The sequence below is a fragment of the Corvus moneduloides genome, chromosome 26 (assembly GCF_009650955.1).
Source record: "Corvus moneduloides isolate bCorMon1 chromosome 26, bCorMon1.pri, whole genome shotgun sequence".
Taxonomy (NCBI): domain Eukaryota; kingdom Metazoa; phylum Chordata; class Aves; order Passeriformes; family Corvidae; genus Corvus; species Corvus moneduloides.
In genome coordinates, this window is record NC_045501.1 from 843,267 (window position 1) to 866,882 (window position 23,616).

At 54.8% G+C, this 23,616-nt stretch overlaps 2 protein-coding genes across 2 annotated transcripts; both read left to right on the forward strand.

Annotated features, from left to right (window-relative positions):
• Nucleotides 1-1,594: 1,594 nt before the first annotated feature.
• On the forward strand, nt 1,595-18,872 carry SPOP (speckle type BTB/POZ protein). The gene is made up of 10 exons (XM_032091601.1): nt 1,595-1,812; nt 7,425-7,560; nt 9,285-9,406; nt 10,702-10,853; nt 10,954-11,081; nt 12,999-13,176; nt 13,840-13,895; nt 14,307-14,429; nt 16,494-16,636; nt 17,732-18,872. The coding sequence occupies exons 2-10, from the start codon at nt 7,483-7,485 to the stop codon at nt 17,874-17,876; spliced, it is 1,125 nt and encodes a 374-aa protein (XP_031947492.1). The 5' UTR covers nt 1,595-1,812; nt 7,425-7,482; the 3' UTR covers nt 17,877-18,872.
• Nucleotides 18,873-19,053: 181 nt separating this feature from the next.
• LOC116435330 lies at nt 19,054-23,615 on the forward strand. Its single transcript, XM_032091602.1, has 2 exons — nt 19,054-19,135; nt 21,723-23,615. Exons 1-2 carry the CDS (start codon nt 19,090-19,092, stop codon nt 22,649-22,651), a joined length of 975 nt encoding a protein of 324 aa, XP_031947493.1. The 5' UTR covers nt 19,054-19,089; the 3' UTR covers nt 22,652-23,615.
• Nucleotide 23,616: the final 1 nt, after the last annotated feature.

Consider the following 23,616-nt stretch of genomic DNA (forward strand, 5'->3'; position numbering starts at 1 on the left):
GCCATTCCCTCGGGCAGCCAGTCCCTCACGGAGCCATGAGGGAAGGGGAGATGGCACCTGCCGTTCCCTCGGGCAGGTTTCCCCTCACGGAGCCATGAGGGACGATAGTTCCCGCCATTCCCTCAGGTAGGTGTCCCCTCACGGAGCTGTGAGAGAAGAGGAGATGGTTCCTGCCATTCCCCCAGGCAGGTGTCCCCTCACGGAGCCATGAGGGGAAATGGTTCCCACCATTCCCCCGGGCAGGTGTCCCCTCATGGAGCTATGAGGGGAAATGGTTCCCGCCATTCCCTCAGGCAGGTGTCCCCTCATGGAGCCGTGAGGGAAGGGACGATGGTTCCCGGCATTCCCTCGGGCAGGTGTCCCCTCACGGAGCCGTGAGAGAAGAGGAGATGGCACCTCGGGCAGGTGTCCCCTCATGGAGCCATGAGGGAAGGGGAGATGGTTCCCGCCATTCCCTCGGGCAGGTTTCCCCTCATGGAGCCATGAGGGGCGATGGTTCCCGCCATTCCTTTAGGCAGGTTTCCCCTCATGGAGCCATGAGGGAAGGGGGAGATGGTTCCCGCCATTCCCTCGGGCAGGTTTCCCCTCATGGAGCCATGAGGGGCGATGGTTCCCGCCATTCCTTTAGGCAGGTTTCCCCTCATGGAGCCATGAGGGAAGGGGGAGATGGTTCCCACCATTCCCTCAGGCAGGTGTCCCCTCACGGAGCCATGAGGGAAGGGGGAGATGGTTCCCACCATTCCCTCAGGCAGGTGTCCCCTCACGGAGCCATGAGGGAAGGGGGAGATGGTTCCCGCCATTCCCTCGGGCAGGTGTCCCCTCACGGAGCCATGAGGGGCGATGGTTCCCGCCATTCCCTTAGGCAGGTTTCCCCTCACGGAGCCATGAGGGGCGATGGTTCCCGCCATTCCCTTAGGCAGGTGTCTCCTCACGGAGCCATGAGGGGCGATGGTTCCCGCCATTCCCTTAGGCAGGTTTCCCCTCACGGAGCCATGAGGGGCGATGGTTCCCGCCATTCCCTAAAGCAGCCAGTCCCTCACAGAGCCATGGGGAAAAGGGTGATGGCACACCTGGAAAGCTCTCCGGGGACGGGGGGAAGGCGATGCCGCCTGCGAGGGGCGTGTGGGGCAGGGCTCTCTGTCAGACATGTGGGCAGCGACAGAGCCGGCCGCGCCTGCCCCGCGGTGGAACGGCACTGCGACAGCAGAAGCCCAGTGCCAAACAGCGACAGCGGGGGACACAGCGCACGCTCGGCGGCGCTGCCAAACGAGGATTCATTAGCGGGGCCGAGGAGGGGCAGGGCCGCTCCGGCACGCCTGCCATAAAGTGATCTACTGGTGAAACCGCAGCAGGGACGGGACCTCCCACAACGAGATCCTCCGGACACAGCGCATGCGCGGGAGCCGGCCCGGCCGCGCGTGCTCGCGGAGGGGGAGAGGTCTCGCGCGACGGGGCGCGGCCATAGAGAGCGGTGGGCGTGGCCGGCGGCGTCGGGCCGGCGCTGCGCGTGCGCGGCCGTGAGGGGAGCGCTGGGCAGCGCCATATCCCGGCCCCCCCTCGGCGTCCCGCGCATGCGCGCTGAGCTGCTGCGGGCACCTGCGTAATAGTGATCCCCCGGTCGCGCTCGGCGGAGACCGGCCCGGGAGGACATGCTGCCAAATAGTGATCCCGAGCTGGTGGTGGTCTCCTGAGGGGGCTGCGGGGTCCGGGGGCCGTCCCCACACACCGCACCTGCCCGGGCAGCGCTCCCCGCCTCCCTCCGGCCTCCCAGCAGCGCCGCACCGCCGGCGGGGCCGCTCCTCGGGCCGCGAGGTGAGAGCGGAGGGGAAGGAGTTGGGGGGGGGGCGGAAAGAGCGCAGGGCCTGAGGGACGAGGAGGGGGGCGGCGGGGAAAAGTTGGGGAAAAACCTGGAGCGGCGGTTCCTGGAGATCACCGGGCTGGGGGAGAGGGGCTGTGGGGTGCCTGGAGCCGGGTGAGGAAACAGGAGTGGGAGAAAGGGAAGGGGGGCCGGAGTGGGAGCGCTGGGATGAGGAGCAGCATCAGGCGGTGAGGGGTGACAGGTTGTGGCCTGGCCGGGACCGCGGAGCACATTCCCGAAGCAGGAGGGAACTTGGGCTCGGTGGGAATCAGATCCGGGATCGCCGTTCCCCAGGCGAGTGTCGGGCCTGTGGTGCTGTTTGAAGGAAATGGTGCATCATCCTGCAGTGTGGAAAGGGAAATAATTCCCTTTCCCGGGAACTGGGGCCATCCTGGAGCGGTGCTGGTGCTGCTGCAAGCATCGCCTGGATTCCTGGTGTTCTAAAGGGAGAACAGAGTGCCTGGAGTGGGAAATGGAATTGTCTGGGTCTGACAGGAGTTCTTAGAGGGGCAGGAAAATCTCAGGTGTGATGAGATTTGGTGTCAGTTCTAACTCAGCGTTGATAAACGTGTTTGTATTGTGGTTCTAGAGCATCGTCCTGACATAAGGAAAAGAATCACTTTTCCCTGATTTCCTCTTTTTCTTCCCTTTCCCTTTGGACCTCTAAGTGGTGGCTTGTTGTGAAGCCCTGTGAGAGTCTGGAGAATGACACATATTTATGCTTTATAAAACAGAACTCTATACCCTAAATTATTTAAGTAAAACATCCACCTGATTCCTCTTTCAGTGACATTTTCCGAACAGCTGCCCAGAACGATTTGGTGTCATTTTGTCCTTTGTTTTGTTGTGACCTGAAGCAAAAACAGATTTTTTTTTTCCCCCCTTTTTGGTACTTCGTTACGGGTGGGATTGAGCTCAAGACAGAAGTGCTTGCAGGGTGTCATCCTGTCACTGCATCAGCAGAGGACAGTAACACAAAACTGTGCCCATCAAATGGAAACTGCTCCCAGATTTGACAGCCTGATTTACTGGAGTGGAGTTACTGTTAGAAAACTACTCCTTTTCTCCCCAAAACCTCTGGGATTTGGGCACAAATACAGGTCAGGGAGAGGGGTTAAAGTGAGGGCATCACTGCCTCCCCAGCCCACCCTGAGGTGCTTAAAAAACCCCATTGTTTCTGTGCCACCATAATTCCAATTTCGTGCTGTTTTCCGGCGGAGGAGGCTCCAGCCCTGCCGATATCCCTGATAAATGTTAAACCCAGTTAACCGAGCAGCTCCTGTCCCAGTTTCCGCTGGGGCGGTGTGGGGGGAGCTCTGGGGTTAATCCGGGAGTGCAGCTGAGCCTCTCTTGGGCAGGGACTGGGAGCTGAGCTTATTCCCAGTGGGATTTTTCTGGACACCACCCCAGGCTCCAGTGACGGGCACTTCCCAGCCTCGCTCCTGGCACCCCTCGTGCCCAGCATTTCCCTGTGGGGTTCGCTGCTCCTTCCTGCCTCGCTGGGCACCTGGAAACTCGGGATCATCCTCTCCCGAGCTTTATCCCTGCCAGATCGGGCAGGGAGCTGGGAATGCTCCCGCTCCCCGTGCAGGCAGGAGCTGTTGCTGTGTTGTGGATGGTGCTGGGAGCTCCATGCGTGGAAATCTCCATGGGAATTCTGTCGGATCCCTGCTCCCCGCCCGGCTCCGGCTGGATTTGCTGCACGGGTGGAGGATTATGTAAGATCTTGCTGATTCCTCCAGCCTCGCTCTGCTGGGGTTTGCTGCTCGCTACAGAGAGGAAATACAGCAAAAACCTGTCAGAAAATGGAGAACCCCCGAAATAAACAAACAAAAACGGCCGAAACCCTTTTATCGAGAGTGCTGCTCCTGGGTACTCAGTCCAGCAGCTGCTGCTGTGAAGTGCTTGTGCCTGGAGTTGAGAGCCCTGAAATAAAAACGCGTGGCCACGTGCAGAAACACCTGCTGGGGCAGGAAGCTGCTGTGGGGTTGAAGTGTTTGTACCCCCGAGGAGGCAGAGGAACTGCTGGTGCCCAAGAACTGATCTGGAAATAGATTAGGTTCTGTTGTTGGTGGCGGTGGTTTTGCCCCAGGTTGTGCTCAGACCCCCCCATTTCACTGGGGTGGATTCTCAGAAGCTCTGTGGGCACTCTGGAATTCCCAGAAGGGTTTTTGCTGCACTAGAGGTACAAATGTCCCAGGATTTCCTCTCTGGGGCCGTTCCCACTCCTGGAGTGCACAAGGTTGGAGAATGCCCGGGGTCTGCCCCTCCTGACCTCAGCTTCCAGCCAGGAACATCCCAGGGAAGTCACTGGGGTTTGCAATGGATATTGTGGAATTTTAACCAGCAGATCTCCAGCACTGCAGGTGTATCCTGGGAGTACTCCTGGCTTTAGGTTGGTGCCAACCTCCCCAAACCTGGCCTAAGAGTCCCAGTGTTCCTCAGCAGTAAATATTTACAGCCTGTGTGATTTAGGGTTGATTTATTTTTTCATTTACAACTCGAATTAGAGCATTAATCCCAAAGCAGGGAGAAGGCAGCGCTTTGCTGCCCGGCTCTGGAGGTGGCACCAATAGGAACAGGCATCCAGTGCCTCTGGCCCAGGCTTTTATTCCTATTGATTAAAAACATATTAAATACAGAATGTCTCAGCCACTACAATCTTTTCTTTGCTCTTTGTCTTATTAATCCAATAATCCTGGTCTTGGACAGTTGGGATATTCAAATATGGATGTAGGGGAAGGCCATAATAATTATTTTCAGAGTGTGATTAATGTGATTTTTTGATGTTAATGTAAAATTATTAAATTATGCCAGCAGACCCATCACACCTTATCAAAATCTGTGTGATATCTTGTATGGAAACACAGCCGAGGAGTTGGAAGAAGGCTGGAGGGGGAAGTTGGTTGGAATCTGGTTCCCTTCTCCTTCCTCCTCCTCGTGCTGGTGTCTCATAAGGGCAGGGAAAAGACTGAACAAAGTCACGTTGGAGATGAAGCGCTCTTCCTGCCTGGAAAAGCATTCCTGGTGCGATGGGCTGCAAGCAGGAGTTTGTTCCTACTGAGTTTTCCGGATCAGGGCTGATCCATAGCCTGGGAATGAGGAGGAAACAGGGACTCAGCTCTTGGAGTAATCATTTGAAATCTGGATTTTAAGGAATCCAGGTTATCCCTGCTGCTCTCTCCCACATGAGTTCCTTTGGCCTGGCATTCGTGGTTCCAGCTCATTCCCGTTATCCCTGCTCTGGCTGTGGGGATTTTCCAGTCCTTTCCCTCAGCACTGAAGGCTGGAACTCGCTGGGGTCACTCCTGGTTCCGTGGGGTCACTCCCGGCTCCGTGGGGTCATTCCCAGTTCTGTGGGGTCATTCCCAGCTCCGTGGGGTCATTCCCAGCTCCGTGGGGTCATTCCCAGTTCTGTGGGGTCATTCCCAGCTCCGTGGGGTCATTCTTCCTCCCTTGCCCCATCCCATCCCTGCAGCTCTGCTCTTTCATTCCTTGCCCTTTTCCCCTCTTTCCCTTTCCAAACCCAACCTTCCGCTGTCCTTCCCACGGCTTTGAAGGATGCAGGGAGATAAATGAGCTTTTCCTTGTTTTCCTGCTCCAATTATCCCGTCCTGCTCCTTCTCCCCCTGCTCTGGGCTGTTCCCGGGCACTCTTTGATACTTTGCTGGCCCCAGGAGCGCCCACTCAGCTTTTGAAACTCTTAATTAAAAATCTCCTTCCTTTCCAGCCTCCCCTAGGTTACCTTTCCGTGAATAAACCTGGCTGAAAATGAATATACCCGGGAATTTCTGCTGGGTTTCTTAGCAGGGAGTTGGTTTATCGTGAGAAGCAGAAAATGAGAGATTTTTGGGCAAAAGTCCAGTCGTTTTGGGGTCTGTTCTAGGATTCCTTGTTGAGTTTCTGTGCCCACCGCTGGCAGGTGAGGTCTCAGCTCTCCCGGGGAGGTTTCCCTGCTGGGGAAGGTGGAGCTGAGCTGTGAAATCAGGAGGGGATTTTGGCAGGACAGGGTGACAAGGGAACACTTCCTGTGCTTCCCCAGAGCTGCTTTGGCTCTGCCCCTTGGATCAGATGTCTTCATCTGGAAGTGCTTGGGAATGGGGTGAGAATTGCTCTGTTTTCAGCTGTAATTTAACTCTGTCCAGAGCCAGGAGTTTGTTATTTATAGCAGAGGAGTAACAAACTCTCACCCTGTACACAGGGGGCCGTACAATAATATTTTCTGTTTTGTTTCCTGTGTTTTGATATTTCTGCCCGTGCCTCCACGTGTGTCCCTGCCTCTCCTAATCTGAATTATTTCCCAAATACTTCCCTCAAACCTCTGTGCCCGCGGTGCTTTTCCATCCAGCTCCAGTGCAGAGGTGCCAGCACTGCTGGCGAGGTGACACCTGGTGACACCTGAAGTGTCCTGAGCGGACAGGGATTTCCCTTCACCTGGGCTCAGCCTCTCCAATCCATGGAATTCTGGGCCGTGCCAGAGCAGTGATTCAGCACTTGGAGGTGGCAGGATGGATCTCAGTGACCTTTGCTGGGCCTCCCCTGTGCCTTTGCCTGCTGGGCAGGACCAGCTCCGGTTTTTCCTCCCGGGGAATTTCTGGGATGGATGTTCCCTGCCTGTCCCCTCCCAAGCTGCTGCAGCGCTCCCGGTCCCGGGGATGGCACCTGGGACAGGGATTTGGTGCCTCCCCGAGGAGTTGCACAGCTCTCTGTATTCACCTGCCCCGCAGAGCACCGGCAGAACGCTGGGACATCCCAGGCTGGGAGCGTTTTCCCGATAATGGAGAGTTAGGGAGAAGACAAGGAGGTGTTTGTGGCTGGAGGTTTCATTCCCACCTTTTGGCCAAGGATGTATGGAGGGGCCACGGAGTCGCTGTTTCAGAGGATTTCAAAGTTATTTTAAATTATTTTTATGTCTTTTTTTTTTTTTTTTCCCCAATCCACCCCTTTAACACTTCTTAAATAAAAGTCACATTTTTTCTATTATTTCTAAGAGATCAGAATACCTTGTTGTGGCAGTGAGTGAAAAGGTGTTAGTCAAGAACGAAATCACTAAAATTTACTGCAATTTTAACAGTACTACCAACAAAATCCAATTTCACGGCCGGCTCTCATGGTTAATTTATTCATTCCCTGCGTTTTCTCCTGCTGAAGCCTTTCCATCCCTGACCATCTTGTTGCTCAGCGTGCAGACAGGTGGCCGATCCCAAAGCCCTCCCTCCTCGTCCTGGCCGCTGCTCCCGCTCGCAGGAATCCGTGTGGCAGCCGAGCGCGCGCTGCTGCGGGACACAAAGCCGGGAGCAGAAGGCTGAGCCCGGCCTCTCCCCTCTGCCAGCCCCCTCAGCCCTGGGCTCCAGCCCCGGCTCTCAGGCTGGGTTGTGTTCCTGGAAACGTTTCAGTGCCACAGCACGTTTTGGGGGTGCTTGGAGAGGAGAGAGGAGCTTTGTGTCCTGTGACGTGGAACTGCTCAAGCTGGTTTGATTTGGCCTCAGTTCTGGTGGTTTGTGTCCCTGTGGCCCCATTTCCGTGCTGGTTGTTTGGATGGTTTGTGTCTCTCTGTGCCCCCCAGGTGCAGCTGAGCTCCGTTTCCGCGCTGCCTGTGCCCTCTGCCCGATTCCAAGCTGGCGATGTCCAGGGTGCCGAGTCCCCCCCCTCCGGCAGAGATGTCCAGTGGGCCCGTGGCCGAGAGCTGGTGCTACACACAGGTCAGCTCGCCTGGGCAGGGCTGAGCTCCCGGGAACTGGGGATCCGGGATGGGTCTGGAGCCTGGTGGGTGTGCGGTTACACACAGGGGAGTTACACATAGGAGTTACACACTGCAGTTACACACAGGGGAGTTACACACGGAGCAGTTGTACACACAGGGCAGTTACACACAGGAATCACTGCAGTTACACACAGGAATCACTGCAGTTACACAGAGGAATCACCGCAGTTACACACAGGGCAGTTACACAGAGGAATCACCGCAGTTACACACAGGAATCACCGCAGTTACACACAGGGCAGTTACACACAGGAATCACATGCTGCAGTTACACAGAGGAGGTACACACTGCAGTTACACACAGCAATTGCAACAGTTACACACAGGGCTGTTACACTGCAGTTACACACAGGGCAGTTACACACAGAGCCGTTACACACAGCAATCACTGCAGTTACAATGCAGTTACACAGCAGTTACACACAGAGCTGTTACACACTGCAGTTACACAGCTGTTACACGCTGCCGTTACACACAGCAGTTACACTGCAGTTACACAGCAGTTACACACAGAGCCGTTATACACAGCAGTTACACAGCTGTTACACTGCCATTACACAGCAGTTACACACCAGTTACACAGCCGTTACACACAGCAATCATTGCAGTTACACAGCCGTTACACACAGCCGTTACACACCAGTTACACACACCAGTTACACACAGCAGTTACACACAGCAGTTACACAGCCGTTACACACAGCCATTGCACACCAGTTACACAGCAGTTACACACAGCCATTACACACCAGTTACACACAGCAGTTACACACCAGTTACACAGCTGTTAGACACCAGTTACACACAGCAGTTACACACCAGTTACACAGCAGTTACACACAGCCATTACACACCAGTTACACAGCAGTTACACACAGCCATTACACACCAGTTACACACACCAGTTACACACAGCCGTTACACGCAGCCGTTACACAGCAGTTACACACAGCCATTACACACCAGTTACACAGCAGTTACACACAGCCATTACACACCAGTTACACACAGCCATTACACACCAGTTACACAGCTGTTACATACCAGTTACACAGCCGTTACACACAGCCATTACACACCAGTTGCACAGCAGTTACACACCAGTTACACACAGCCGTTACACACCAGTTACACACAGCAGTTACACAGCCGTTACACACAGCCATTACACAGCAGTTACACACACCAGTTACACAGCCGTTACACACAGCCATTACACAGCCGTTACACACACCAGTTACACAGCCGTTACACACAGCCATTACACAGCAGTTACACACAGCCATTACACAGCCGTTACACACAGCTGTTACACAGCCGTTACACACAGCCATTACACACCAGTTACACACACCAGTTACACAGCCGTTACACACAGCCATTACACAGCAGTTACACACACCAGTTACACAGCCGTTACACACAGCTGTTACACACCAGTTACACACAGCCATTACACACCAGTTACACTGCCCTTACACCGCCCTTACCCCAGCCCCCCGTGGCTGTCTCCCGGCAGCAGCCGCTGCTCCCCGTGCCGGGCACCGCAGGAGGAGGCGCCGGCAGCGGCCGCCGTGCCCCGGTTCCCGTTCCCGGCCCCTCTCTCAGAGCCGCCCTTTGTCCCTCTGGGCTGAGCCTAAAGCTGCTGCTCTCTCCTTGCAGATCAAGGTGGTGAAGTTCTCCTACATGTGGACCATCAACAACTTCAGCTTCTGCCGGGAGGAGATGGGGGAGGTCATCAAGAGCTCGACCTTTTCCTCTGGAGCCAACGACAAACTCAAGTGGTGAGACCCAGGGAGAGGGTTCAGCCCAGCTGGGGTGGAGTTTGGGGGCTGTGACAGAGGGAATCCATAAAAACATCGTAATCCTGCCCATGAAAGCCCTGATGCCTCAGCAGTGTTTGCACACAAACCAATATTTATCCTAAAAACATTTGTGGGACAAGTCCAGGTGAGGCCGTGAGGGTGCACAGCCCATTTCACCCTCCCAGTTCAGCCCCTCCTACTCCATGGGGTTCAAAAGTGAATTTTTCCTGCTGTGAATTCCCTTTCTGTGAATGGCAGCTTCTTGTGGCCGGGAAGAGCACAGGGATGAGGGAAGACCAATATCCTGTCCCTGCTCCTGCCCAGGAGCTGCTCCCTCTTCAGGATGACCTCATTTGGGGCTTTTTCCTTTCCTCTAACCCTTCCTTATCTTCCCTGAGTCCTCCGGTCATTTCCAGTAGCTCATGGTGGACTTTGCTCAGAGCCTGTGTCTGCTCTGGTGCATCCATGGACTCTGATTCCTGATTTTATCCCGAGGCTGAGTGGTTCAGAACTTGGCTTTTCGGTACAAGCTGTGGGGAAGCAGCCCCTGGAAGAGCTGTATCCATGGGATACAGTGTGTGTTCCCTCCTTTGGGTGGCAGAGCTGTGCTTTCCTCGCCTGCCTTTTGTTCCTGAGTCACCTTTGTCCCCTCTGCGCTCGGCTCTCCCTGGAACATCTGGATCTGTGCGTTTTGGTCGCTGTGTGTGGGAGCTGTTCATTATCTGTCTGCTTTTTGTTCTTGGTAGATTCTGTGTCAAGTTTCAGGTCACGGAAGAGCCTCTTCCTGCCTTTTCTTCACACAGGAGGAGTTTTTCCTTTTAGCCCTGGTATTTTATTTTTTTTTTAGGAACCACCGGCCTCCAGCAATCCCTTGTTCCCTGCAGTTGCCTCCTGTGGAATTTTATCAACCATTTCTCTCTGCATTTGTTGCACTTCCTCAAATCCATTCCCTCCATTTTATTTCTTCCACTTTCCTTTTGTGAGGATTGATATCCAGGGGGCTTTTCAGTGGTCCCAGCCGTTCTCCCTGCCCATCTCCCTGTGGATTTGTTGGGTTGCCCATAATTCCTGGGTGTTTTTCTCAGTGTGGGGATCAGCTGTAGCCCAGCTCTGCTCCTCTCACCCCTCTGTGCTTCTCTGGGGCTCTTGTTATCAGGGGTTGTTCTCAGCCCTCCTTTCCTGTGCAAACACGAAAATTCCACAGTGCCCTTCCTTTAAAGGATCCCTGAGCTGCCAGGCCCTGCTGCTGACATTCCCAATCCCCCCTTTTCCAGGTGTTTGCGTGTGAACCCCAAGGGCCTGGACGAGGAGAGCAAGGATTACCTGTCCCTGTACCTGCTGCTGGTGAGCTGCCCCAAGAGCGAGGTCAGGGCCAAGTTCAAGTTCTCCATCCTCAACGCCAAGGGAGAGGAGACCAAGGCCATGGGTGAGTGAGACCCCTCTGGGTGGGTGAAACCCCTCTGGGGATGAGCTGGACCAGGGTTTGGGTTGGCCCTGGCCCGGGTTAAGCCAGGCCTATCCTGCAGAGAGCCAGCGCGCCTATCGCTTCGTGCAAGGCAAGGACTGGGGCTTCAAGAAGTTCATCAGGAGAGATTTCCTGCTGGATGAGGCCAACGGGCTCCTGCCGGATGACAAGCTCACGCTGTTCTGTGAGGTAAGCCCTGCTCCCAGCAGCCCCAGGCACGGCTGACCCTTCCCTCACCCCGGCTTTTACGGGGTCGGGAGCGCTGCTGGATGTTCTGTGACCCCGGGATTTCACTGCTCTGTGTGTGCCTCTCTCCCCGCATGATTCATCCCTTTGCTTTTTGGCTGCTTTCTGCTCGGCTTTTCCCTGGAATGACGATGGGAATGAGGCAGGTTTGATGATCATTTCACCGGTGCTTTGGTGTTCCCATCCATCTCTTTGTGCTCCTTGATTTGGGGCTCACTTGGGATAATCACACCCCTGGATCTGCAGGGGGAACTGCCCTGCCTTGACTTGCCTGCTGAATAAAGGAGAGCTTCTCTTTATTTTCTTCAATCTGTCTGTACAGCCAAAAAAAGAAAAAAAAGTGAAAAAAGGGGAGATTGTACAGTAATCACCATTTTCTGGTCATTGTGTTTGTGTTTTTCTACATCATTATTATTTCACTTGTGCTATTCCAGGCAGAGATGCAGCCAGTTATTTCCAAACCCAGAGATTTAAGTTGAAAAACCTTAATGAGCAAACAGAAACTCTAATTTAGTGTCTTCAGAGCTTCTTCTGCCTCACTCCCATTGTCTTTTTAACTGCAAACCCCCTCCTGGAGCTGTTTTTTGCCAGAAGAGAGCAGAACAAGTTGTTCTCTCCTTGCATCTCCTGCACTGTTTTTTTTTCTCGGAGTCTTTTCTTGTGCTGTGTTTTCTTTCAGGAGTAAAAGAAGGGCTTCAAAGTCCTTTGACAGCTGGGATTTTTGGTTTGTTTTTGGGGTGGTTTTTTCAGGTTTTGGCCATCGTAATCATGCACGTTTAAATGAACAAACATCTCAAGGATGTTTAATCAGCAGCAGAAATTCTTAGGGGTGGAAGGAGCCCTTCCTTGAACACAAAATGGGAGGAGAAAGGACAGAGTCAGGCATGGCAGAAACAAATCCTTACCTGGTTTGGCACCCAAGGCTGGATCCTTCTCCTCTCCTTTTTCCTTTCCTTTTTCTTTCTCTCCTCTCTCACTTCCTGCTTCCCTTCTCCTTCCCCACCCTGTGGAGCTTCCCTTGCTGTCCTTGCTCTCCCTTGGCCACTGGTCATGAACAGAACTGAAACTTAACTGGGGCTGGACAGCAAATTCAGGGAACGGCCTCACCTCTGCTTCCCTGTCAGTTACCTCCTCTATTCCTGATTCCAGCAGGGCACAATTAATCACAGAGCTTTGCTAATTGGCCTCTGCTGCAGCTGTGATTTGCCTGGTTTTAACCACGGGGTTGGTGCTGCACAGGCTCCTAACGAGGCCCTTCTGGAGGAGATTCCTCACCTTCAGAGCAGGGATTGGGAATCTGCCTCCTCCAGACCTCCCTGATTATCTGACATAAACTGGGATTTGTTTAACTTAGTCTTGAGGTGGGGTTTAATGTATTTTAGAACGCCGAACTCTCACAGAAGGAGAAGCAGGAGGGCCTTGAGGGGTTCCCTGTGGGGTGTGTGCTGGGCTGTGGGAGCTCTGTGTGTCCCTCACTTCCCCTGGATTGGTGGCTGTTGCATTATTGATTGGGGAGGTTTCACAGCGCTGATGGAAGGAGAAACTGGGTCAGGTGTGGTGTCTGGAAAAAATCCGGAAAGAGCGAAAATCCGGTTCCACTTCCTTCAGCCAGCACCTCGTGAATCGCATGGACGTGCTGTCAGTGTGGGGCTGGGAAGGGAATCTGCTGGTGGGATTTGGGATTCGGGAGGGACACCCTGGTGCAGGGATCTCTGGAAAGGACCCTTTAAACGTGGGGAATTTTTCCCCCCCCCCGGTGCCTGAACCGAGAGCTGTGGGGTTTGCCCTGCGCTCCCTTCCCCTGTCCTGCAGGGCGAGGAGCTGCTCCAGGCTGTGTCTGAGGTTCCCCTGTGCCCCCAGGTGAGCGTGGTGCAGGACTCGGTGAACATCTCGGGCCAGAACACCATGAACATGGTGAAGGTGCCCGAGTGCCGCCTGGCCGACGAGCTGGGCGGGCTCTGGGAGAACTCGCGCTTCACCGACTGCTGCCTCTGCGTGGCCGGCCAGGAGTTCAAGGGCCACAAGGCCATCCTGGCAGGTGGGTGCTGCCCCGAGCCCTGGGATGGGGGGCACGGAGGGAATGGCATGGGAAGGAGGGAGCTTAGAGCTCATCCATGGCAGGGCCACCTTCCACGGTCCCAGGCTGCTCCAAGCCCCGTCCAGCCTGGGACGCTGCCACTTCCACGGCTGCTCTGGGAATCCCATCCCAGCCCCTCCCCACCCTCACAGGGAACAATTCCTTCCCAATATCCCATCCATCCCTGCCCTCTGGCAGTGGGAAGCCATTCCCTGTGTCCTGGCCCTTATCCAGAGTCTCTCTCCTGGAGCCCCCAGTACCAAGTGCATCTCCTGGCTATGGACCAGCCCATCCAGCCTGTTCCAGAAATCACCTTTAACTCTGCCCAATTCATGGAATCCTGGAGTGGTTCAGGTTGGAAGGGATTGAATCCCACCCAGTGCCACCCCTGCCATGGGCAGGGACACCTCCCACTGTCCCAGGCTGCTCCAAGCCCCGTCCAGCCTGGCCTTGGACACTGCCAGGGACCCAGGGGCAGCCACAGCTTCTCTGGGAATCCCATTCAGGACAGGAGACAGCAGGAGCCTGGTGGGAGGTGCTGGGAGCTGCTGAGGTGCTGGGAGGCAGCACCCAGCCCTTCCCAGAGGATTCCAGCATTCCCAACGTGTTGTGTTCCCTTCCCAGCGCGGTCCCCGGTGTTCAGCGCCATGTTCGAGCACGAGATGGAGGAGAGCAAAAAGGTGAGAGCTGAGGGAGGGGAATTCCTCCAGCAGGGAATGCCCTGCTCCGAGGATTCCTGTGAATCCTGGGACTGCTCCTCTCCCACGGGGTGCACCTCTCTGCTCCGGAAGGGAGGAGGAAAAGAGGGATCCGGGATCAACTGTCCCCTTGTTCCCTTGGGGGAGAGGCTGGGAGGGAACAGGGAGAAGTAGAGAATGTGGGATACAACTTGGAGTTGTTCTTACTCCATCCACATCTTTTCTTTTACTCTCCTCCTTTCCCCCCTCCTTTCCCCTCCTTTTTTTCCCCCTTTTTTTTCTGCAAGTTCAACTCCTTGTAACTGATTTCCCTCTGCCACTGAGGGGGTTCGGGGTAGAAGGAGCCCCTGAGCCTCTGGGCAGACCCTAAAAGGCTCCATTTTCCCGTTGCAGAACCGGGTGGAGATCAACGATGTGGAGCCCGAGGTGTTCAAGGAGATGATGTGTTTTATTTACACTGGGAAGGCCCCAAACCTGGACAAGATGGCTGATGACCTGCTGGCAGCTGCTGACAAGGTAAACTCGGGATTCAGGGATGCTGAGGAAGCTGGGAATGCCCTGGGATTTCCTTTTCACGGTGCTCCTGGTGCCCTGGGATGGGCAGGTTCCTTGGATTGGGGAAACCTGGATGTGCTGGAAAACACCTGGACCATCAGATTGACAGAGAGCACACCTGGAGCTGCACAGCTGGAGATCCATCAGGAATTTCTTTCTCCTCTGCTCATTTTTAAGCATTTTTGAAGCTTCCAGAGGACTCTGCTGTAGATCTTCCTGTTAAACCATCAGGAATTTTTGCTCTGCTGCTCATTTTTAAGGATTTTTGGAGCTCCCAGAAGAGCCTGCTCAGCATGATCCGAGCTGGGCTGAGAAGACAATCGCAGAGCGGACGCAGGGATGTTTTTCCATGTGGTTATTCCCAAATCTCCGGAGCAGCGCTGAGTCTGGACAAACAGTTCTCCTCCTGCTCTGCCTCCTGTCAGCCTGAGGCTCTGCAAAGCAGGGCTGGGAAGTGGTGTTGGTTTTCCTGCTGCAGTGCCAGTCCCTGCTGTTCCTGGGAGCTGCTGGAATTCCCTGTGGAGCTGCTGGAATTCCCTGGGGCTCTGCCCCCTCCCCTTTGCAGCTCCAGGGATGGGAGTGAGAGCTCTGCTGGTCCTGTTAACCCCTGAAAATCCCTGATTTTCAACCCAAACTATTCCCTTTTTCTTCTTTTTTCCCTTAAAAGTGACTCAGTGCTGGGGAAGGATCCAGTCTGGAGCCCAAATCCTGGATTTATCCCTGGAATAGCTCTGCAGTTCAGGATTCCCCCCCTGCCCTGCCCTTGGGACTGAGAGCCCAGTGCAGTCTCTGGAATCCCGGGATTCTGCCCTGCTCCTGGAATCCTGGGATTCTGCTGGGCCAGGGGATCTGGGGCTGGGGGTGACCCTTTGTGACCCCTCGTGTCCATCCCAAGGTGAGAGGGGAAAAGCCCCATTCCAGGCAGGACCGAGGTGGGACTCAGAGCCGGGAGCCTCAGGGGCTGGGCACAGCCATGGCCACGTTAATTCAATATTTAAAGGGATTGACTGAGAGCTCCCAGCCTCCTTCCAGGAGGAGCAGCACATGAAGGGCAGGGAGAGCTTTAATTTGGACTTTCCTGCCTTTTAACGCAGCTTTGCTTTCCCTTTGCAGCTCATTGTGTGTCTGTTAAAAGCAGGAATAAAAAACTCCTCCGTGCAAGCCCATAAAGCAGCCAGTATTTACCCAAGGGACTGAAGCAGCTCCTTCTGAGCTCTCCCGTCTCTTAGGAAAAAGCTGTAATTAGCCCAAAACCAAACCAAAATTCAGCTCCCCCAGCCCAGGAGCTCCCAGTGCAGGAGGCTGTGGGGAGCTGAGGTGGAATTAAAGAGTGAGAAAGGGGCAATGCTGCTGCTGAGAGCCCTCCGTGGCCACTTTGGGCCAACCGTGCAATTAAAAATGAGTTATTTGTAGCAAAAATGGAACTAAAAAATGGATACATGGAGGAGAATATTCCATCTGCAGCAGGAGAAGTGCCCGGCTTTATTTGTTACGTTTGGAGGCACTGACAGGCAATTATCCAAACTAATGGCTGCCCCAAGAAGCTGCTTTATTTATTGAGATGGATTAGCAAAGAAATTCGATTTGCCCTCTCAATTTGCAGGGCAAACTCTGAGTGCTCTGCCTCTGTTACCAGCCCGGCTTCAGGGGGAAATGGGGTTCACAACCTGGAATTCCTCGTTTAAATCCGGTCATGATGGGGGAAATCTCTGTGAGAACCTAAAGCCGACTCAATCGATCGATCAATTTACAGTGACAGAGCTGATCCCGTGGCAGAGGTCCCACCAACTGATCCCAGCTCAGGGCACAGAACATTCCTGGGGTGCAAACCCAGGGGCTGCTCCGAGTTTGTTCCTGAAGTGGAGGAGCACAACTGGAGGGTTCCCATCCCCCTCAGGTGTTCCCTGCTGGAATTCCCAGTTTTCGTTCCCCATGTGCCCTGGAAAGGCTGAAGGTGATGGGTGAGGGTGCCCTGGGCAGTGCCCAGGTGTAATTCCGGGTGTAATTCCCAGTTTTTATCCCCAGTATGCCCTGGAGAGGCTGAAGGTGATGTGTGAGGATGCTCTGTGCAGTAACCTGTCCGTGGAGAACGCGGCCGAGATCCTGATCCTGGCTGACCTGCACAGCGCGGACCAGCTCAAAACCCAGGCCGTGGACTTCATTAATTAGTGAGTGATTACTGCAGCAGGGACCAGCCCTTCCCTTCCCTTTCCCTTTCCCCTTCCCCTTCCCCTTCCCCTTCCCCTTCCCTCTTTCACTGCTCACTCCAAACAAACCACAGTTGGACTTGGTGATCCCAAGGATCCTTCCCAGCCTCCAGGATTCCAGGATTTGTTGTTCAACGTTCCCTGTTAGCAGCAGTTCCCAGCTCCTGAGCTGGCTGTGCAGAGAAGGTTCTCCTCTGTTGGTTTTGGGTTGTCTCCCTGTGATCCATGATTTATCCAACATTCCACACCTGGCGTTGCCCCAGATCCAGCTCAGCCTTGTCCTCTGGGGTTGTCCAGAGTGGGAACGGCCTGGGAGCTGCTCTGGAGTTTCCTGGGATGACCAGAACTTACAGGCAAGACAGGATCAGGGAATTCTGATGCTGGGATCATCCTGGAAGTGTTCCAGGCCAGGCTGGGAGCAGCCTGGGATAGTGGGAGCTGTCCTGCCCATGGAGCTGGGTGAGCTTTAAGGTCCTTCCACCCCAAAGCGTTCCATGATTTGATGCTGAGGGATTGATTCCAGCTCTGAATCCAGCAGCAGATGGAAAATCCCTGCCAAGCTTTAATAAATGGAACATTTCTGTCACTCGGTGCAGCTCTTCCAGTGCTTTTTATATTGATTTAAACCATTCCTGTGCTGAGAGCCGGGGGGATGAGCTCCGTGTTCTGCCATCCCACCTGGAGCCTGCTGGAGCTTTTCCTGCTTAAATCCAAGCCCAAAATGGTGCCAAACCCCTCAGACACCTGACAGAGCTCCAGGAGGAGGAACCCCCGAGTTCCTCAGGCCTGTGGGAAGGACCTGTAGGGCTGCTCCCGTTTTCCCGGCCCCTGATCCCACTTTGTTCCCTGTTATCCCAGTCCCTAATCCCGGTTTGTTGCCCCATTATCCCAGTCCTAAATCCCGGTTTTCTCCCCATTCTCCTGGTCCCTAATCCCGGTTTTCTCCCCATTCTCCTGGTCCCTAATCCCGGTTTGTTCCCTGGTTCTCCTGGTCCCCAATCCCGGTCTGTTCCCGCTTATCCCAGTCCCTAATCCCGTTTTTCCCCTGCGTTGCAGCCACGCCTCGGACGTGATGGAGACGTCGGGCTGGAAGTCCATGGTGGTGTCCCACCCACACCTGGTGGCCGAGGCCTATCGCTCGCTGGCCTCGGCGCAGTGCCCGTTCCTGGGCCCGCCCCGCAAGCGGCTGAAGCAATCCTAAACCCCGCCCGCCCTCATCCCGAGCTTTTCTGGAAGCGGCCCCAGCTGCTGCTGCCGCTGCTGCCCAACCCTTGACCACCGGGGAGCCGGCGAAACCTGTGGAGCTTGGACTCTGTTGTTGGGGGGAAGAGGCTGCTCCGTGTGACATCCAGACTTTGTCCAACAGCACCGAGAAACTTTGGGAAAAGGGGGGAGGGTGGGCTCTGGGGCTGTTCCTGCGATTCCCTGTGTCTGTGTGTTCCCTTGCACCCGGCTCCAGGCTCGGGATCCGGCGCCGTTCCCCCGGGATTCCCGGCCCCGGGGCTCTGTGTGTGTGGGATGCTGGGGCAGGAGGACATTGCTCGCTTTGGGAGGAGTGAAGGCAGAAGTTCCAGCGAGGTTTTGGGAAGGAAATCCCCTACAGGAGCTCCAGGAGTATTTATGGCAAACGTTCCGCGAGTCCTTGCGGCCGAGCCGAGCGCTGGACGTGCGTGTGCCCCCTCTGCCCGCAGCAAGGAGATGAATTTGCTCTGTTTTAGCACTTGTGTGTCCACTGCAAACAGAAAAAATGGTTCAAAACCCCCTTTTTCTATAAAATCTCAGCTCGGAGCGCGAGGAGCACTGAGGGCTGTGCTTGGAGAGGACTGCAGACCCCTCGCGCCGAGAGCGACACCGACGGTTTCTGTTCGAAATATTGTGGGAAAAGTTTCTGGCATTTTCCCCTGCTTTATTTCCCCTTTCCTCCTTCTTTTTTTAACAAAAAAAAATAACCCCAACCCCCCCCACCCCCCCCAGGATGAATTTTGTTGTTGCTGAAGGCTGCGTGCGACGTCCCTGAGTTGCTCCACGATTCTTACACTGTTTGTACCTGGTGTGGCTGTCTGGAGCCAGCCCTGTTCCTTTCTATTCCGTCACTTCTTACAGCAGAGATGTTTCAATAGCTGGGAATTCTTTTTGGGTTTTTTGTTTTTTGGTTTTTTTTTTTCTTTTGGAAAATATAAATAATTCCTATTTTGTACCGTGTGGTATCTCTGGCCTTTTCTTTTTGTTGGTGTTTTTGAATTGTCTCCTTTTTAAGCCCTCTCAGCCTCAGGTTCTCCTCAGTCTGCTGTGCCCTGCTGTTCCTGGAAGCCACGGGAGGTTTTTTGGGAATGTTGCACAGGGAATTTCAGTACAAATCTGTTGTTTCTCCTTGCAGGTGAGGCCAAAATTCCGGAGTTTTTAATGATTCCTGTATGGTTCCAGCCCGAGGTCCTTCCTTTCAGCTGCAGCTCACTGGAGGTGAGGAGGGAGAGCAGGACAGTCCTGGTGGAGTTCAGGGTGGCTGGGACAAGGGCCAGCACCTGGGAACGTGGGGATGAGCCCCAAATCCCCTGGGAAGGGAATGGGAGCAGAGCCAGATGGATCTGAGCCTAAACTGCCGGGGCTGAGCCGGGCGTGGATCCCAGGGAACCACCTGGGGTGGATCGGGGATCTGCTGTCCCGGATTTTCCATTCCTGGAGGAAGGAGAGTTCCTCTCCCTCCTTCTCCCACCCCCGAGGGCTCCGTGGATCTCATCCCTGATTCCCCCAGGAACGGCTCCCTGGACCCCTGAATTCCCCAGGAGCAGCTCCCTGGCTCAATTTTCCATCCTCTCCAGCTCCATCCTGCTGCCCCAAATCCCTTCACTTCTTCCTGAAGCCCTTTTTTGGAGTTCATTTCATACGAAGACGTTTAATTAGAGAGGGTTTGGTTGGGGTTGGTTTGTTCTTCCCTGACCTGCTGCCCACTTGGCTGCTCGGCTGCGATTCCAGGCCCAGGCTGCGGGAAATTTGGCAATTCCAGATTCTTGGGTGTGTTGGGTTTCAATTTAATTCGAATATAAATTTAATTTTAATTTCATTTCATTTAAAGCTGGGGAAGGGGGTTTGCTATGGAGGCACGAAAAGGGGGAGAGACCTCCCTGAGTGGGGCAGGAAAAGAACAGGGGAAAGGAACTGGGAGAGAAGAGGGGAAAATAGAAGAGCAGCACATGGAAAAGTTGGGGAAATAAATTGCCAGGGCCTGGAAGGCTTTTGGAAAATAAACAGGATAAATAAAGCAGGAGCAGCTCCGTAGGATTGGGCTTTTTGAAGTTTCCTGGGCAAAGCGTGGGCAGGGAAACTCAGCCCAGTTCTGGTTCCAGAGGAATTCGGGATTTGGCTTCTCCCTCTGTCAGATTCCATCCCTGGGACTGAATTATTGAAATCCCTGGAGGAATTGTGTTAATTGAGAGAGAAGATTGGGAAGGGCTGGGGAGGGGAGAGCAATTACGGCATCGGAGGGGGAGAGACGGGATCAAGAGCTGCTCCTGGAATTACTGAACAGCGGGAAAGGCGAGGATTTCATCCAGCTGGTGGGGGATAAACTGGGTGAACTGGGCAAACTGGGACAGCCAGTCCAGGGCAGGAATGAGGTCCTGGCGTCCCTCTGGAATATTTGCCTGCATTCGCTGGCAAATTCTGATCCTTGAAGCCAAAAAAACCCCGTGGATGTTCTTCCCAGTTCTCCCTCCAGGACCCTCGCTGGGGATTGTTGGGATGCTGGGACGACGTGGATTCAGTTTTCTGCTGGATTTGTTTGGGTGTGGCCGCTCCAGGCCTGGTTTCCAACAAATATTTGAGGAGATCGTGAAAAAATTCCTTCAAATGTTGATAAAATCCAGCCATTTTTGGGACTGGGAGGAAACCGCTGCCCAGCATTCCCTACATCCTGTGGGCAGCTCCAGGGGGGGATTGGGGCTGATCCCAAAACCTCTCACTTGTGTCCATGGTGTGTAAAATCCCGCTATTATGGGTAATTAAAATCTCCTAATTAAATTAAGCTCCATCTGGCTGAGCCCGGCGAGCCAAGGACGGCATTAATTAAAGATCCCAACGTTTGCCGTGACCCAGGGCTGGGATGAGCAAATCCCTGTCCATGGCAAAGGGCTGGAGCATCCCAAAATCCAGGTGAATCCAAGGGGAGCGGCACAGGGATGAGGAAAAATCCAGGAGTGGCTCGGATTCTTCACGGGGAGAAACCCCAGCTGGAGCTGGGAGCAGACGGTTTTCAGTGCTCGGAGGTTGATGGGAAGGGGAATGGGAAGGGGAATGGGAAGATTCCAGTGGGATGTGTCCAATACTGGAGGCAAGGAGAGGGAGCAGAGTTAAAACCAGGCTGCAATTCCAAAGGTTTGGAAAACACCAGGAGATTCCAAACTGCTCCGCAGGCACGGCAGGATCCCGGGATGCTCCAGCACTGCCCCACTCCCTCATTTATCTGTCATTCCCTGGACAGAGTCCATGCAGGAATCTCCTTTAACGCCATCTCTTCCCTGGTTTTGCCGTTGGAATTGCGTTTTCCTGAGCAGGACATGGCATTCCAGAGCCCCCCCCGTGCCTGGAACTCGGGATTCCCTCCCAGTCTGGGCCATTCTCCCAACAGGAGTGGGATGGAAGTGCCCATTTTTGGTGCAGTTTGGAAGCAGAGACATCGGAAAATCCTGGGAACAGGGCAGCCTCCCCTCCTCCTGCCTTTTCCCTCTCCTGCATTCCCGGATTTCCACAGCCACAATTCCATGGGCCTGGAAAGGGCAGCAGCTCCCAAACCCCAGAGCCACCCTGGAATGGGATGGGAGCCCCTCGATCCCCCCCCCCTTTCTGTGCCTTTCCCCCGGGAGCCGGGAGGATTCCGTGGCTGCGGAGCGGATCCTGAATTATTGAAGGTATTTCCACTGCAGGCAGGGGTGGGATTTGAGCCGGGAATTCTCTGCTGAGGAGTCGGAGTCCAGAGGGATTTGAGCTGAAGCTGGATGAGTTTTCCATTCCTGTCCTTGACAGCTTTCCCTGCTTTGTTTGGTTTTTCCAGGTCTGAATTTTGTGTTTTCCCTCCTCCCAAACTTCCCCTCTCCCGTTTTCCCACTGGATCCCTGCCCATGGATCCCTGGAGCGCCGGCAGCACAGGGATGCTCCCTGCTGGGTGCCGGCATTCCCAGGACCTGCTCCCTGATCCCGGAGGATCCTGCAGCCCTCGGGAAGAGCTGGAAAAGCCACCAGAGCCATGGAAAACTCAGCAGGAGCGCGGGCTGGCACTGGAGCCATCCATCCCTCCTGCCTGGGCAGGATCCTGTGGGAATGGGAGCTCTGGAAGCCTCTCAGCAGAGGGAATTCCTTCCTTCCTTCCTTCCTTCCTTCCTTCCTTCCTTCCTTCCTTCCTTCCTTCCTTCCTTCCAGGAGCTGGGCCCTGGCACAGCTCCCTGGGCTGCTCATCCCTCCAGCCTCTCCTTCCCAAAAAACCACTCCAGGATACTGGGAGAGGGTTTGGGATGGGATTCCCAGGGATTGTCCTCACCCACGGCGCAGGAAAATCCATGGATGGGGGAGGGATTGGTGGTGGCAGCTCCTCTCCGGGAGAGCTTTGCCCTGTGCCATGGACTGCCGGGAAACCAATCCCGGAGCCTGCTGGAAGCGCTGGAAAACAGGGAATGTTTGATTTCGGTGTTTATGGAGCGGCAGCAGGAGGGAAGGGCCGGGCTTTGGGATCTGATTGGGAAAGGTGGGATAATTCCTGGATCAAACCCAGGCTGCCTCGTGCAATACCAGCCCGTAACACCGGGAATTCCAGGAATAATCGTTCCCGCTCTGCCTCCCCCGCGGGAGCTCCCTGGAGCGGGGCGGATTTGGGATGCGGGGATTTTTCCCCGCAGCTCCTCCCTCGCTCCCCGCACGGGCCGTGGCTCCTGGAGCAGGAATTCTCCGCTCCCAGCCTGGAATAATGGCCCGTCCTGGTCTCCTTAGAAACCGCGGCTCCGCATCCGCGCATCCTTCGGAGCCTCGCTCCTGCTCCCGCGGCTTCTCCCGGCCGCGATTCTCTGGAATTTCTCCAAACCGGCAACTTTAGTTGGGGATTTCTTTGTGTCACCTCAAAGGGATTTTAACAATTCCTGTGTCTCCTTCCTCCAGCAAACCCGAATCCTTCGGGAATATTTTTAATTCCCCACATCTCCCCCTCCCTCCCCTCCCCAATCCGAGCGTCGCTCCTGTTATTTCCTGGAAACGAGGAATTTCCCAGAGCTTTTCCAAACTTTCGGGGCTCCGTGAGGAAAAGTCTCCTCGTGGATCGCGGAGGCTTCGTGGATTTTGGAAGCAGCTCCTGGCGGGATGTGGGAGCTCATCCTGAAACTCCGCCAGCAGCCGGCGGAGCTCTCCCAGAGCTGCGGAGAAGGGATTTATTTCGGGAATGTGGGAGCACAAACCCTGCTGCCAGGCAAGGCCTGTCCTGGGAGGCTGGGAAGGAATTTTTGGAGCTGGCCTGGTGCTCTGGATTCGGGGAGTTTGGGGGGAAAGCGAAGGGAAGTGGCTTTTTTTGGTCTTTTCTGGAGGAGGGAATGTGCCAATGGAAGTGGGAGACGGAAGTCTGGATGTCTGGGAAGGGGAGTAGGTTGGGAATGTCCCAAAAATAGGAGCCTGAAATTCGGATATCCGGGAAGGGGAGGAGGTTGGGAATACCCAGGAGCTGGGAATGCCCACATCGGTGGGAGACCGGAGTTTGGATGTCTGGGGCAGGGGAGCAACTTGGGAATACCCATCAGCTGGGAATACCCACATCACTGGGAGCCTGCAAGTCCAGGTCCTGGACCCCTTTCCCAGTTCCTGGAAGGAGCTGGATTCGGTCCAGGATCGTGGCCATCCCTCATTCCCAACCCCGCGCGTTTATTTTCCTTCTCCCTGCGGACATTTCCAGAAAAAAACTCCAGCCCTGC

Coding starts and splice junctions, on each gene's coding strand:
- LOC116435330 (XM_032091602.1), top strand. CDS start 19,090: ATGGTTCCAGCCCGAGGTCCTTCCTTTCAGCTGCAGCTCACTGGAG. Junction 19,136..21,722: donor TCAGCTGCAGCTCACTGGAG/GTGAGGAGGGAG, acceptor TGGTTTTTCCAG/GTCTGAATTTTGTGTTTTCC.
- SPOP (XM_032091601.1), top strand. CDS start 7,483: ATGTCCAGGGTGCCGAGTCCCCCCCCTCCGGCAGAGATGTCCAGTGGG. Junction 9,407..10,701: donor GCCAACGACAAACTCAAGTG/GTGAGACCCAGG, acceptor CCCCTTTTCCAG/GTGTTTGCGTGTGAACCCCA. Junction 11,082..12,998: donor AGCTCACGCTGTTCTGTGAG/GTAAGCCCTGCT, acceptor CTGTGCCCCCAG/GTGAGCGTGGTGCAGGACTC.